Genomic DNA, 15,151 nt, shown 5'->3' with positions numbered 1-15,151 from the left:
AATCCAGAAAATTTCAGATTATTTGGAAATTCTAATTTACTTCTGCAAAATGCAGTGGACACATTATATAATGAAAACTTTTCAAAAGCACGAGACAAAGACAAAAGGACACCTACATTAACAGAATATTTTATTTAGAGGAACAAATCAGCATAGCGAAGTTCACATCTAATCAGTAAATAACATCCAAGAGGGCGAGACTGAACTTCATCTTCAGACCAGGAACGAATGACGGAGGAGAAGAGCTGGAAGAAGAAAACACTAATTAGTTCTTCCTAATGTTTCAGTATGAACTGTGTTGATGATTCCTTTTCCAGAAGAAACGATTTTTATCTTTTTTAGGTCTGAAATCACAAAAGCCTTAAACTTTACTTCACAGATGTTATTGTGATCCATTAATCAGACCCCACCCTTGATAAGACTCACAGTGGGTTTACTCCCCAGAGGGCCGCACACTCTCGAAGATGCCGGCTTCCCTCATGGCGTTGAACTCTTTGACGGAGTCATACTGCTTGTAGAACTCAGCGTAGGCCTGTTTCCTGGGCTCTGTCACTGTGAACTGTGAGGAACAAAGAACACGTCAGTCAAAACCTAAAAAGAGAGCTGGTTGCCAGACACGTGTGTCGTTAACGTTCTGTTTTTTAGTAGAGAAACACTTTGGAATAACCAACACTGAACAACACCTCGACAACGTATCGAGCATGTGCATAACCTGCAAATGCTTTTCTATAGCCCAACAGTAAATTAGTTATTTATGTTTATGATGTTCAGTCTGTTGTCAGTGAGGTGTTGATTCAGCTGAAAGCACATTTGGGGCTGCGGTGTGTGGCGGTGGCTGTGTTGTCTCCATTGTGTTGCTAAAACTGTGTTGCCTCACATGTGTAGTTGGTCATGGACAGACACTGAAACGTGTTTTCATATACTGCCATCCAACAGAAAGTCACCAGCTTTATCATCATCACCTCACTAACGGCGTCTGATCTACGTTATAAGCTTTGCAGAGGAAAGATGTCGCCATGTGGGTGTGCGTCAGACTCTCACCTTGAATGCTATGGCAGCCCCAATGGACAAAGCAAAAGCAATGGGCAGGTGAAACCTCAGACGCTTTGCCAGCATCCCCCTCATCACAGGCTTTGGCAGAGACATGGTGGATCACCTGCAGGGAGAAGAAGAAAATAATCACACTTAATATATGATCTGTGTAGTCATCATCTGAATCCCTGTGACATGACTCCACCATATACCAGACAAAGAATGACAGTACACCCCCAGTGAGACTGTACTTCTGAGATTCCTCTCCTCATTTAATTTTCAAAATGTTGATTAATTTTCTTTTATCGACTATCAGAGCTTGTTGATTAGCTTCATGAGACAAACTGTCCCTGAGTAAAGTCTCTTCGTGGCACTTCTGAGCCAAACGTGTTGGTTTATAACGCACTGAATGGTTTGGGACCAAACACATTTCTGAGTGTGGGGTTTTGGTCTGAGGTCTTGAGGCCTGCTCCACACTCGGTTCTTTAAAATCAGGGTTTAAGAATTTTCTCGTCGAGAGGAGAAAAAAAACACAGAATGGGTTCAGTATTATACAGTTTCTAACATCTGAATCGGAGCAGCAGTTCAGAGTCGTACGTGGAGGTCACTGATTTCCTGGTGTGACCGATGATCTGTTGTGTTTGACCCTGGAGAAAATGTCAGTTTTGTGTTTGTACGCATGTTTATTTTTTCTCGTGCAAATAATTTATCTCGTCTGCCTTTTTTCACGAGTTTAACCTCTGAATAAAACATTAATGAGAGCGATTTAACTAACGATCGTGAAGTCAGGCCTGCAGTCCTTAGATACAAACACATTAACGCAATATTCAACAGGGTGCCGCTATATATATAAAAAATAATAAATAATATTAACTCAAAGTGAAAGCATTTTAACGCCACCAGCTGCGCTGCAGGGTCAAATTAGCATAAAGTCACGATCACGACACAACATTCAGGCGCTCATCTGTTCGCATTGTTCTGCCTTTACTATTAAATAACACAAGAGCCGAAACATTCAGAAATAACCTATACATTAGACGTTAACGTTTGATTAACAGTTCATGTGTAATGTCGGACAACGGCAGCATGAGCTAACGTCAGCTAGCTCAGTAAGCTAACTGCTAGCTAGCCGGCGAAAGCGTAAGAAAGAGACACAATTCAACGAAAGTGGTCAAAACCAGGAGCCAGTGATGCGTTGAAATATCAGCGGGTTACAATCTAAATTCAACGCGGTGGTTTAAATCGGCTCAGTTGGACAAATACTCACAGGTTGGACTCACGACCTTCACTCAAACCGCTAGCGTACAGTATCTCTACCGGAAGAGCTGCTACTGGAGCCACGGAGGGACAAAGTTAAGCGAGTCGTCTGCGAAAGCGAATGAGGGGAGTTAAGGTCATTGTGAAGAGAGACAGACAGTTTGCCTGTTTAAGGGTTAAAACTGTTTTTTTTTACCTGGAATCTGGAAACACACATATATTTGACACACTGATAATACACCTTTTTTCTTTTTTGTGGTAAATATAATAAACCACTGAGCTGCAGTTTCATCCCCGGCACACTAAACATGTTGTAGTTACACCGTTTGACCACAAGAGGGAGACAGAGTTCTCAGAACCCGGTGTGTGTCTCCTTCAAAGATTTCAATGAATCATTACCTTTGACCTTTACTGACATGTTGTTGAGTTTGTACAATATTTGGATGCACGCAACATTTGAATTGTACCATATTTTGTCAGTTGTGAATGAAAACATAATTAAACTGGAACATGACTCTAGATGTAGGACAAACTGCATTTGGTTAGTGTGATGTAGTTACACAGTTATCCGACAAATTATTTATCAACTTTCAATAAACGCGGTAAAACACTGTCAGATTATTCTACATCTGCAGGAAATCTTTGTGAAATAAATATTTTGTTCCTGTTCTACCTTGAAGAAATGACTCAGCGGGTTCATAATCATATTTTATTTGACAAAATACTGCAGACTGTTTACAGTTGAGTGGAAAAGCCTTGCTGCACATATGCACTAAATAAAACAAAAACATTTTTAAACCTGAAAAAAGTGTGATACACAGAGAGCAAAGATTAAACCAGACACACCATCTGTCCTGAACTTCACCATTTTCTCTTTCATAAAGTGCATTTTTAAAAAAATGAAGCACAGACTTCTTTACTCTGACAAATAAAAATATGAAAACATCATTCAGTCATTTCTAAAACCTGCAGAGACTTTTACAGGGAACTGCATCGACAGCAAGGAGCGAGATTCACTGTAATAATCAATCACTGCTGTCAAATGAAAACCAAATGCTCCTTTGCTTTCGTGCAGAGTTTGATGAGAGGACAGACGCTGCTCTCTGTGAGCCAGGAGTCTTCATCAGACACTAAATATTTATTCTGAGAAAACACATTTTTTTTCTGAAGGCATGTTGATAAATGACAAAAAGGAAATGTAATGAACAACAGTCACTCACTCCTTTAACTGTCAGACACACACACTCAGACACGACCAGTCCAGTTTTCACATTGTGGTACCAGTAACCAAATAACCTCTAACTGCTACGACATGACGTTACCTGACAAATAAAGGGCACTTTTTTGTAATCTCAGTTGTGAGTGTATGAGACGGACAGAAAAAAACATATTTTAGATGATAACAAACACAATTCAATGAACTGAATAATATAAATACGTCCTGTAACTCATTTCATGTCTGTGTAAGTACCATGAGAGCGTGTAAGCCAAGATAAAATGTGGACTCCAACCAGAAACAAGACAATAAGCAGGTTGTTTGGATTAGGAAGATAATTAAAACAACATTTCTCTGCTTCAGAATCTGGACTCCTCTAAACCATAAAGTCTCTTTTTCTTTCTTTGCTCATTGTCCAGTTTTTTTTTTATCCAACATGAAACAACCAGAAAAAGGTTGGACTGAGTCTTTTTGCTCTGTAATCATTCTTTTCTTTGTTTCCTTCGCACACGTTTCCTTCCTTGATTCAACATTGGGAAATTCAGAGTAGAGGTTATGGTACGGTATGTTGATGAGGATTTTAAGTGTTGCCATGTCCAGCCTCTGGCAGTTAAGTAGAAAAATGTGATTATTTGTCCATCAACAAACTCAGTCTGCTTGCCATCATTGTTTGCTTTCCAGAATCATAGTTAAAACCATAATGTCCAGTGTCCCTCCAGCTCCCGTCCTTCAGTTATTCACCGTTCATGATGTACAAGTCTGTATGTCTTTGCTTCATAGAGCAATATGTACAGTAAATGGAGAGTGAGCTGTACTGATTTTTGTCCTCTTGCCTGTTAAATTGTCCATAAACCCCAAGTCTCTTTGGGTTTGAGGAGGAAAACGTCCTCAGAGGGACATTTATTTGGTCCCCTGTCCAGGCAGAGATCAGATCAATCGGTCAGATTCTCAGATTCTTTCGGTCTTTCTGCAGCTACAGGACGCACCAGTTCTCATTTCACTTAAAATGCTGATTAATACGTGTAGTGATGCAACTATTGGCTTCATTAAAAAAAAAAAAAAGTCAGATTAAAAACAACTATCAAAGCATTTTAGAGTGAGCTGTCTCATCTTATCCCAATGTTTCATCAGCCTACACGTTAGACTGTGTTCACATCACAAAGAACTCTGCTTGAATTTTCATTTTTATTCATAAAAGTCCTTGGTGCTATCACATGTGTGATTTTCCTCTTGACATATTGTACAGTCTCACTGTCAGACAGAAATAATCCACACAGACGGTGTGTGAGACCTGGCAGCAGGAAACTGTAGGGTCACACCATCATGGTGCTGGAGCTGGTCACGTGATCAGGAGGGCATTTTGGTAGCTGTCATGGGGTTGTACCATCATGAAACTGGAGGGTCCTAAGGTTGTGGGTTGTTCCATCACGAAGGCTGAGGTGGGACGTTAGAAGTCGTAGGGTCGTACCATCATGGAGGTGGAGCGCAGGGAGTAGCTGGGGCCTCTGAAGTGGTGCCACTTGATGCCATTCAGCTTCCTGATGTTGTGGCCGATGGTGTAGTAAATACCGTTCAGGTTGGAGAAACCACAGGCATCAAACCACCAACCTGAGGGAGGGAGGGAGGGAAGGAAGGAGAGGAAGGAGGGATGGAGAGGAAGAAGATCAGTGTGAGACAATGAGCAAAGAAGAAGAAAGAGAAAGTAAAAGAATAATAGAGGGACAAATGAGGGACAGGTGAAGGGAATAAAGCAGGTTAGGGGCTGAAGGAGATGGAGGGGGGTGGTGGCATTAGGTGGGACTTCCTTCCCCATCTCACCTCATCCTCTTGTTTCCTCTCCTCCTCTCTTTGTTTCCTATTTATTTTGTCAGTTTTGCAAAGACAGAAAATGCTGCTGCTGCAAAAAGGAGACTTTTCTCTCCTCTTTGCTTTTGTTCTCTCTGCTGATCTTTTCTTTTATTTCCTTTCTTTTTTAAATCTCTGTCACTCTTTTTTCTTTTCTTTCTCGTTCTCTGCAAATTGCAGTGATTTTAAAAGACTCGCTGACTAATGGTGACCATCGGAGTCTTTTCCTCAGAGAGCTCCGGGTTTTGCCGGAATGATTAACTTAATCTGCGATCACAACCCATCGAGGGGAGGCCGAGGAGAACTAAAGAGCTGTTTGTCTTGGCGTGGACAGAAGGTGAAGGGTAGTGCACTGAAGGACGGAGACAGATGTTTGAAAGGCCGGAGCTTTTTGGGAAAATACCAAATATTTTGATCCTTTAACATGAAAATATGTGTTTTTGGATGAATCGAGTATTTTCTTACGTGGTGTGATTAATGGCACAGAGACATTGTTTAATGACTTTCATTAGACAAATAAGCTATCGGTCAACTTTTGTGGTTCCACCCTCTGAAATCACAGGTGAATTAGCAATGAAGTTATTTTATCTTTATAAAGACCGAACCAAGTCAGAAACCGCTTTATGTGACACGTTTGCTTTCATCTGCTTTGACCTGGAAGAAGTTTCATCTCCCTGAGGCCACAGGGCAGGAGGACAGACTTTACCTCCGGTGAGCATCAGGGCACATTTACAGTGTTCACAGTTGTCGTTGTCCTGGTCCCGCGTGCTGAAGCCGGTCCCGTGTGAGGCCAGGCTGCTCTGCCTCCCTGCTGTCCCGCTGTAACCTCTCAGATACAACCTGAGTGACAGGAGACGGCGTGACAGGAGACGGCGTGACTGACATTTGGTATTTTACAAGTGAACCATGTGATCAGCAGCATAGTGGTGTAAAACTTGTGTGTGTGTGTGTGTGTGTGTGTGTGTGTCAGTCACCTGTACTGCTGCCTCTCACTGGTCAGTGTAAACCGGTCGTACTGGGAGTGGTCCTGGTTTCCCTCCCAGTCTCTCAGCTCCACTCTCAGGGAGTACTGGGCCTGACTGGTCAGCAGGTGCAGGACTTCATTTCCCAGCCAGTGCTCTCCCAACACGTCCCCGAAACCCTGCAGCACGGGAGGAGGCGATGCACGATCAGGAACAGACTGACTCACAGATCTCATCTTAAACTCTGACTCATCGCTCTCTCCGGAGACACACAAACCATTTTGTATTCCCTCCAGCTCCTCTGGAAGTCCACGCTGCCGTTAAACCGCCGCTGGAAGACCGTCCACCCTCCACCGCTCGTCTCCATGTCACAGTACACCTTTCAACCCACGAGAGCAGCACTAATTACCACCACGGACACTGGTGCTGTGTACTGATCGACGGCATCGAGTTCAGAAAGAAACGAGGCTGCAGGTGAGACGTTACCTGCACAGGTTCAGTCCTGTTGCCGATGTAGATGTGATACAGACCACTGACAGAGTGACCGGCCTTGTACACATCTGCACAGTCCCTCCACATCTGGTTCTTAGGAGGTGGCCCTACACACACACACACACACACACACACACACACGTACACACACACACACACACACACGTACACACACACACACACACACAGCAAAAACCATTCAAGTCACACAGCCCTTATTTTCACATAGGCTTATCGATACATGCTGTATGTACAGAGTGTGTGTGTGTGTGCGTGTGTGTGTACCTGTAGTACTAGCCACCATGTTGATGAGCGTGTGCACAGACTCCATCAGCTGAGCCTGCTGCCTCTGCAGAGCCGTGTTGTTGCTGCTGGCGGCTCTCAGCTGCTTCTCCAAAGCCTCGATGGCCACCATCTGCGTCCTGACGACAGACTGAGAGACAAAGATTCACTCGGCCGATCGACTCCACACATCAAACTGTTTCTGACAACAATCATCTACATCTGTTTAAACATCCCTGCGTTCGTTCCTCCTTATAAACGGACGCTGCTGAGGTTAAACTCATGAATCTGAACTGATGACTTTAATGGGGTCAGACACTCGGCTGCCAGCTCGCACGCTGAAAGCTTTATAAACGTAAAACAACCTGCTGATTTAATTCACATAAAACGTTTCCTAAAGAGATCCTGACAGCACACACACACACACACACACACATACACACACACACCTGTCATACAGATGTTCATGAACTGTACCTGCAGCCTGTTCTTCTCCTCCCTCATGTCCTCCAGCTCTCCTCTCTGCTGAGACTCCAACTTCTGAACTTTACTCTCCAAACGACTGAAAGACGCGTTCAGAGAAAAGAGAACTGAACTTTAATCTCACGTCATGTGACCGAGATATGATCAATCAAACAGCAGGAGCTTCAAAAACCAGTCGCTGCTGGAAAAATCAATCAGGTTTATGATGTGACAACAAACTGGTTTAAGGTTCGGTTAGTTTAAGGCACAAAAACAACTTGGTTAGGTTCAGAGGAACACGGTGGTGCTGCGTTCAGGTTACGTTTCATCACTGTTGTAGTCGTGCTTAAAAAAAGGGTTTGTCTCTATTAACTCGATGAGGCATTGTGGGAAATGTAGGCGCTCACTAAATTTCACAGAGGAGGAGGAGGAGGAGGCAGGTCGAGGGAAAGTAGGAATTCTAAAAAGTGAATTAGTGTAAGTCATCACAACATAACTCCTGCAAGACTTCATATTAATATCAGACTGTTTAACATGAAGGCCGTGTGCTGTCAGAGGGAGGACGCACACGCAAACTATTTGTACAACAAATCTGTCTGTACCGGACCAGAGGCTGTAACTCCTGAGTTACTCCCTGTTGTTAGTGAAGCCGTAAAACAGCGACAGGAAGATGAATAACCCGACCATCGCTCTCTCTGCCACAGTCCTCGTTATCTGTGCAGCTGAACCAGCAGAGCAGCCGCTGAAAACAGACTCCAGCCCACAGTTAGATCAACAACCCGCGAGCCAAATGAATGAAACCTGATGAAGGAGTGGCAGCGGCTTCACGGGGGAACGTGGGACACTGAAAGTGGCTGAATGTCCAGTTCACACTCAGTGGTCTGAGAATGGCGTGGACGTCAGGTGGGGGTCAGGCAAGGGTGAGGCGGGGGTGAGGCGGGGGTCAGGTGGGTGGGAAAATTAGTCTTCTTCTCTAACGCTTCCCAGAATAAATCACAATATCTGTGTGTGTGTGTGCGTGTGTGTGTGTGAGTGTGTGTGTGTGTGAGTTTACACTGATCTTCACACAAGATTTAATACTTGAAATGAACCAAAGGTTTCAAATCTGTGTTTAACAAATAGTAAAGTAGGTTGAGTAAAAAAATAAATGTGTTCAGTAGATTAACACGCTGACACATGATGTTAAACCTGTTCATGAAACTGAAGAACCAGACGTCCAGTCTCTGCTGAAGTCAAACACAAGCGTCCCTCCTTCTCACAGATTTATCACGCGGCTCTTTCACACCTGTGAGTGATATTATTTTACACGAGTGGGTGAAACTGTGGTCGCTGAAACACGTTATCAGCTCCTGCTTCTGATCACTTCAACATGCTGACCTGCACATGAACGAGGCAACTTCACTCACTGAGACGTGGACTGATGGGGAGTCAGTGATCGCTGTGGGGCTGTGGTTTCTGCAGCGTGTGTGTGTGTGTGTGTGTGGCTGTGGCTGTTCGTACTTTCATGGTTTTAGAATTTCAGAAATCTTAACGTAGGATTTTTTAAGAAATATTCACAAATACGCAGAAATCCCAGTGAGACAAAGCAGATTCGTTCCATCGTAATCGTCGGCTGTGGTATTAGAAATGCAGATGAAAGAAGCAGCTGTGAAAAACCTCCTGACACCTCAATTAAACCTCAACTGTTTTTATTTTTCCTTCACTCGTTGGGAGAAACTAACACAGACGTCTGCTCGTGAGCGTTACATTTAATTTAATGTATTCAGTCAGTAATAACGTTGTTTTCCCTGCTGCTGGCAGAGTCGTCCATTCCTGCGCTGGTTTTCGCGAGAGATTCACAGGAAATGATGCGAGTTTCCTCGTGCTGTAAACAGATCCACTCACTGATCTGTTGTCGTGTTTGTTTGTATTAAAGTAACTTTTTCATAATTAAAACAAGAAAAAGAAAGAATGAAAAAAAAACAACCTTTGAAATGGAAAATAAAAGACAAGAAAAATCAAAATGTAAATATGACAAAATGAAACTAAATCATCACTGAGAAAAACTGGACTGAGATCAACACACGCACGCACACACACACACACGCACACACGCACACACACACGCTCCGTATGTTTCTCTGCAGCGCGTCGTCCAGCTTCACCTCACAATGAAAAATAGTGAAAATATTGTGATTGTAAATATTTGTGTGTCTCACAGCAACAGCTGGACGTGTTTCCATCATCTGTAATGACCTGCTTGTATTTCAAATATTCTCACTGTTAAGTTGTGAAACGGCTGATAAGCCTCTCCACTCAGGGCCGACTCACATTTGGGTCAGAGGATTACGACAAAATGTTTTCAACATTTATGCGTCTCGGGGGAAATCACAGAAACAAGGTTGGCCACAGACACGTACTGATGATCTGCATGAACAGAGCCACAGTCAACACATCAGTGTAACCGTCAAGACCAGATGTGTTTGAGTCAAAAACCAGAATCCACATTAATCAAACAGCTAAAAGTGAAATCTGGGACCATGATAGAAGATGAAAGTAAAACTTTTACTTGTAAACTGTTTTTTCATGTGGATGTTTGATGTTTCACACATGAACATCTGAGAAGAACTCTGTGGAATCACAACTAGTTTGGAAGCTGTTGGTGGTCAAATATTCAGCCTACACAGGTGAGATGTGGAAACCTGAAGCCTCCAGTGCACAAACACTGAGAATGAGAATGGACTTTCAGGTGAAGAATGAGACGCCGCGACTGAAAGTCATTCTGAGACGTCTGATGAATAAGAGCCCAGATTCACTGATTCAAGCAGAGGCGATGATTTTTCTACCTGTTCTTGTCCTGCAGCCGACTGATCTCGGAGGTCTGCAGCAGCAGCTCTTTCTCCAGCTTGTTGGTGGACAGCGAGTTCTCCAGAAGCTGGATCTCTATCCGAGACGTGTGGTTCAGCACCTGGCGGAAGAACCGACATTAAACACAGGGCATTCAAATGATGAGCTCAGCAAAGCGCTGACTCGTTACCTTTGCCTCCACCACGTTGAGTTTGCGCGTCTGCTCCGCCGTGTGCGTGAGGAGGTTCGTTCCGATCTGCAGCATGGCGGCCGTCTGGTTGTGAACGATGTGTGGCGGCACGTTCGCGACGTCTCGTCTCATGCTCTTCTGAATGAAGTTCTCCAACTGCAGACAAAAAAGATGAATAAGGTAGAAAATGTGAAGTGGAAGGACGGTTAGAGGGAAAACTTCACAGCACGCGTTTTCTCTCCGGAGGCTCAGCAGAGACTCGCTGTTCTCCGACCACTGAAACCACCCACTCATAATGAAACATGTCCGGAGGTCTGGGATATAAAGACGCTGGCCTCTCCATCTCTGGGAATATCAACCGATGCCAACTCGCACTGCCATGCTGTGACCTTCGACCCCCGGCAAATAAACAATCCGTCCATCCAGCCTTCTGCTCCATCCTCAGGCTCCACGTCCCCAGGATATCAGTACCACTGAGAAGCACAGGGAGTTCATAAATATACCACTGCACCAACAAACAGACTGGTCCCAGTGGGACGCCCAGTTACCAAAGAGGCTGTTTGATGGGTCACAGGGAGGGAAGTTCAGGCCACGGAGCCCAGGTCACATCTCAGCCTGGTGTGGATCACTCTTCTGACACGGATCTCATCATTTCAGTTTTTTATTTGCCATAAATCCTGATCACCTTCTCTAACTTTAACCTGCCGCGGTTTATTTACACAGATATTGTAAAAAAGTGAGAATCTTGAATTCTGAATCTTGAACACGTAATCTGATTGGATCGTCACATGTCCATTCTCCAACAACAAGAATCTGGTGAACTCACATCGAAGGTCAGTTCTTTTACTTTAAATCAGCAAAGAGATCACAGATCTCAAGTGAGATCACCTCGGAAACTTTTTACACATGAAATCAGATTTGGAGCCAAATGAGCCGATAATTACGGGCACAGATGTGCACAGATGTGCACAGGGCACAGATGTGCACAGGGAACAGATGTGCACAGATGTGCACAGGGCACAGATGTTGGTGGAAGATGCATTAAAACAATGAGCAGAAATCACAGCTGGTTACACAATTCTCTAAATTCAGTTTAACGGAACAAAGTTTGGAAAATGATCATCTGCGCCTGGACACTGATCTGCATCAGAACACACAGTGATGCACAGTCATGGGAGACACGAGTTCAGCTGTTCCTGAGAAAACAGGGACAACGTTAAAGAACAATTTTTCAGCGTGGATCCAAACCAAAGACCAGCACACGCAGAAAAGACTGAAAACGTCCTTGGTGAAGATAACGGAGTGAAGAGACTCGATGAAGGTCGACGCTAAGTTTGGCTCCAACGTGTTTGTGATGATGGCCGAACGCCGACAGCTGAGTCATTTTTCATAAGTGCTGACTAATCTTCCAGTTTATGTTAAATGAGGTTTTCATGGTTTTATTCCTTTCAGCTGCTGATGTTATCCACGTTGACTGACTTTATCATCTTCATCGTTCTTCATGCGCGCTGACGGCACTGTTACTCATTTTCACTGCACAATTAAAGCCACTCAAGTGTTATTATGTTTAGTCTGCTTCAGTTCAGATTGGATTAAACAAGCATCACTTTGTCCAATCAGAAAATGATGTTATGAGCGGCGAGATACGAATCGCGGCCGTCACAAATCCAAGTGGCTTTTTACAGCCACTTTTTCTGTGAGTGAGTAAACGGGACGAAACCTGGAGGAGGAAAGGAAAAAAAAAAAACAGATGCTGTGACGCAGTGAGAAGTTAATCAAATAATCAAACAGGGAGAAAAAAGCTGGAGCGAGCTGCTTGGTTTCTCTCTCCTGTTCTGCTTCCTGAGCTGCTGCACAGATAAACTCCGATGAAAGTCAAAGCCTCCACCTGACTGCTGCCCTCCAACCAGCAAAGGAGGGGGCAGGAACAGGGGGGGTAACAGCAGGGAGCAGCTGCTGTACTGCCCTGAATGTACAGTATGAACAAATATATGTTTTTCCTGTGAGAAAGTGAAGGAGGGAATAAACGGAGAGGAAGAACTGAGAGTCGTCGCAAGAAACAAGAAAATCAGCAGGTTCTTTTTTGGTTGTTCTGTTGAGTCTCTGGAGACACAATGTGCTGACTCTTTAATTGACCCTTACTTCCTGCTGTAGGATTAAAGCTACACACACACACTCAATACACAAAACCTCATCACACAGGCCAAAGACACACAGAAACTGGCATACACTCATACAAACACACACACACAATTATAAACTACACAAGCCGAGCTTGACCAACGAGCCCTGGGAATATGCAGACAACCCCACGTATGGGGGGCTTGTTTCTGAGATGCTAACTCAAACCACATGTTGGCTTCGCTGTGATCTGGCCCTCTGGGTGACTTCACAGAGGGAGGGGGACAGGGAGGGGGACAGGGAGGGGGGACCGGTCACCAACCAGCCCCGATAACAAGACTGACGCACAAGCAAGTAGCACTGATAGGAATCTGGGGTAACAAGTGCACTGTGGGTCGCTGGAGTGTGTCGGGATCTGAGCTGGCAGCTCTGGACCTGAGGGGACACTGAGGGGCCCGGACTGAGGAAGGTCTGACTGAGCCTCAGAGCCTCAAACAGGTCCAGCTGCCGCTCGGAGACGGCAGGCGTCGCCGGGCGAGCATCATGTGTTTCTGTTCCGTGTTGTACCTGTTTTTATTTCCATGCAGGAGAAGAGAAATCTTCCTGGCAAACACCATTTTCACCTTGAAGAGAACGGCACAGGATCAAGTTATGTGCTTGGAAACAAGTTTCTTGCTTCCTGCACTGAGCCGTTGTGACTGTCTCTGTCCTCGACACCAGTACTTCCTTCTGTCTTTCTCTGCGTGTCTCGTGGGTGAATTTTCTCTTCGGCTGTGCAGGGAATCGTTGCATCTTTGTGTCTTCACCTGCCTTCTTTTCACTTTTCACCTTGTGTCACAACCTGAAACCCTCAGACTCACAACAAACCACGTTAATGTTATATCTTTTTAATTCATACAGCAGATCTCGTATCTGCTCCTAACCACAGGCATTTTTAAACTTTCCCGTCGTCATGTCCGTCACACGGGGCAGATACAGATCATGTGAGTCGTACCGTGTTTTTCCACCTGTCAGAGTGAACTTGGACTCTCCGTGCATCGTAAAACCGACCTGCTGTTTTCATTCCCCACGCTTCATATGCTCCGTCTTTAGCAAACGTCCTGACAGGTGTTTTCTAAAACACCAGCCCACCGCTGCTTTACACATGTGCCTCGTGGGGAACATACAATAACATCATGATTAAGGTGCCGTCGGGGTGAGCGGGTGCACCAAGCGTGTGCTACCTTTTATTGGATTGAGTAACTTAACACCCTGTTTTAGCTTGAACACACAACCTGTCAATTTTAAACATGCATTTTATAAACTGAGAGAAAAAACGAATGATCCAGAAAAACTGGCAGCAGACACATACGTTCATTCAGGAGATAACAGACTTTAATCCAGAGTTCTACACATCAGAGGATCCCACAGAGGAAGCCACATCTGGATCTGGATCAGACTGGATTCAGACGAGTGTTATGGCAGGGAGACAGGTGATTGAGAAATGTTGAGACTGTAAATCAGCTTACACTGTAAATTACTGCGTCGTGAGACTGACCCTTCATTTGAATTTAATCAAGGTCACAGTGAGCTTGTGAATACTGTCGCCTGATTGGTCAAATTCTGCTAAAGTTTAAATAGGGAACATTCATGCATCTGTTCTTTTATTTTTAGCTCCTGGAATAAAAACAGAAACAGATGCAACTTTAGTTTTCACTTTCTCCTTTGGAGCTTAAGCAATGTTTTTTATGGGAAAGCCGTTTTTTTTTTTCTGACGGAGGCAGGAGTGGGAAAGCAGGGGACACGATCCAAGTTAGTCCTGTTCTTCTGAATCGTGTTCCCACAGGATGCCGACATGAGGACTGTGCACCAGGCTCCAAACCCGAGGACCAAACCAAATCATCTGCCTGCTACAGAAAGAACTAACTAACTAACACACACACACACACACATACACACACTTACACACACACACATACACACACACTTACACACACACACTTACACACACACTTACACACACAGGCATTTGGTCAGTTCATACATCATAGGGTCACAGCTGCACAGTGTGTGTGTGTGTGTGTGTAAATGAGTGAGTGAGTCTGTATGTGTGTCAGTAAATGCATCTACAGTGTATTAACAGAATGTGTATATGTGTGTGTGTGTGTGTGTGTGTGTGTGTGTGTGTGTCGGACTGCTGGGTCACCACTAACCCCCACCCAACCAAAAAAAGGAGCCACGACAAATATCTCAATCATCTCACCACAATCAGGACCAGATGGGCTGAGGGTGTGTGTGTATGTGTGTGTGTGTGTGTGTGTGTGTGTGTGTGTGTGTGAGCATTTTCAGGCCACATATTTAAAAAACGTCTAAGACTTAAACCATAAAACACATTAATCAGACGAGGAGCTACTAATCAACTGATCACATGACTGATCACACGTATGGTCAGAGGGGTAACAGCCAATGATTCAACATCTCAACAAA

At 44.3% G+C, this 15,151-nt stretch overlaps 2 protein-coding genes across 3 annotated transcripts in view; both read right to left on the bottom strand.

Moving 5' to 3' along the window:
• Positions 1–113: 113 nt before the first annotated feature.
• Positions 114–2,400, bottom strand: LOC121179342 (cytochrome c oxidase subunit 6C-1). 2 transcript variants are annotated; one of them, XM_041034133.1, is made up of 4 exons: positions 2,300–2,400; positions 1,042–1,156; positions 411–559; positions 114–245 (listed from the first exon to the last, which is right to left on the bottom strand). In XM_041034133.1, the coding sequence occupies exons 2-3, from the start codon at positions 1,144–1,146 to the stop codon at positions 434–436; spliced, it is 231 nt and encodes a 76-aa protein (XP_040890067.1). In that variant the 5' UTR covers positions 1,147–1,156; positions 2,300–2,400; the 3' UTR covers positions 114–245; positions 411–433. The 2 variants fall into 2 exon arrangements, with proteins under 2 accessions (XP_040890067.1, XP_040890066.1); XM_041034132.1 differs by having other exon boundaries at positions 427–559.
• A 590-nt stretch (positions 2,401–2,990) lies between these two features.
• Positions 2,991–15,151, bottom strand: part of angpt4 (angiopoietin 4) — a 31,597-nt gene continuing 19,436 nt past the window's right edge. Inside the window, exons 2-10 of the mRNA XM_041034856.1 lie at positions 10,565–10,720; positions 10,374–10,495; positions 7,564–7,648; positions 7,090–7,237; positions 6,799–6,911; positions 6,590–6,691; positions 6,325–6,491; positions 6,057–6,190; positions 2,991–5,113 (exon numbers count right to left, since the gene is read on the bottom strand). Of these exons, the coding sequence (XP_040890790.1) occupies positions 4,953–5,113; positions 6,057–6,190; positions 6,325–6,491; positions 6,590–6,691; positions 6,799–6,911; positions 7,090–7,237; positions 7,564–7,648; positions 10,374–10,495; positions 10,565–10,720 (1,188 nt within the window). The 3' untranslated portion in view covers positions 2,991–4,952. The remainder of the gene's footprint in view (positions 5,114–6,056; positions 6,191–6,324; positions 6,492–6,589; positions 6,692–6,798; positions 6,912–7,089; positions 7,238–7,563; positions 7,649–10,373; positions 10,496–10,564; positions 10,721–15,151) is intronic.

Source organism: Toxotes jaculatrix, chromosome 3 (genome assembly GCF_017976425.1).
Source record: "Toxotes jaculatrix isolate fToxJac2 chromosome 3, fToxJac2.pri, whole genome shotgun sequence".
In the NCBI taxonomy this organism is placed as follows: domain Eukaryota; kingdom Metazoa; phylum Chordata; class Actinopteri; family Toxotidae; genus Toxotes; species Toxotes jaculatrix.
Note: the sequence above shows the minus strand (reverse complement) of the source record. Positions and strands in the feature narration are given on the sequence as shown.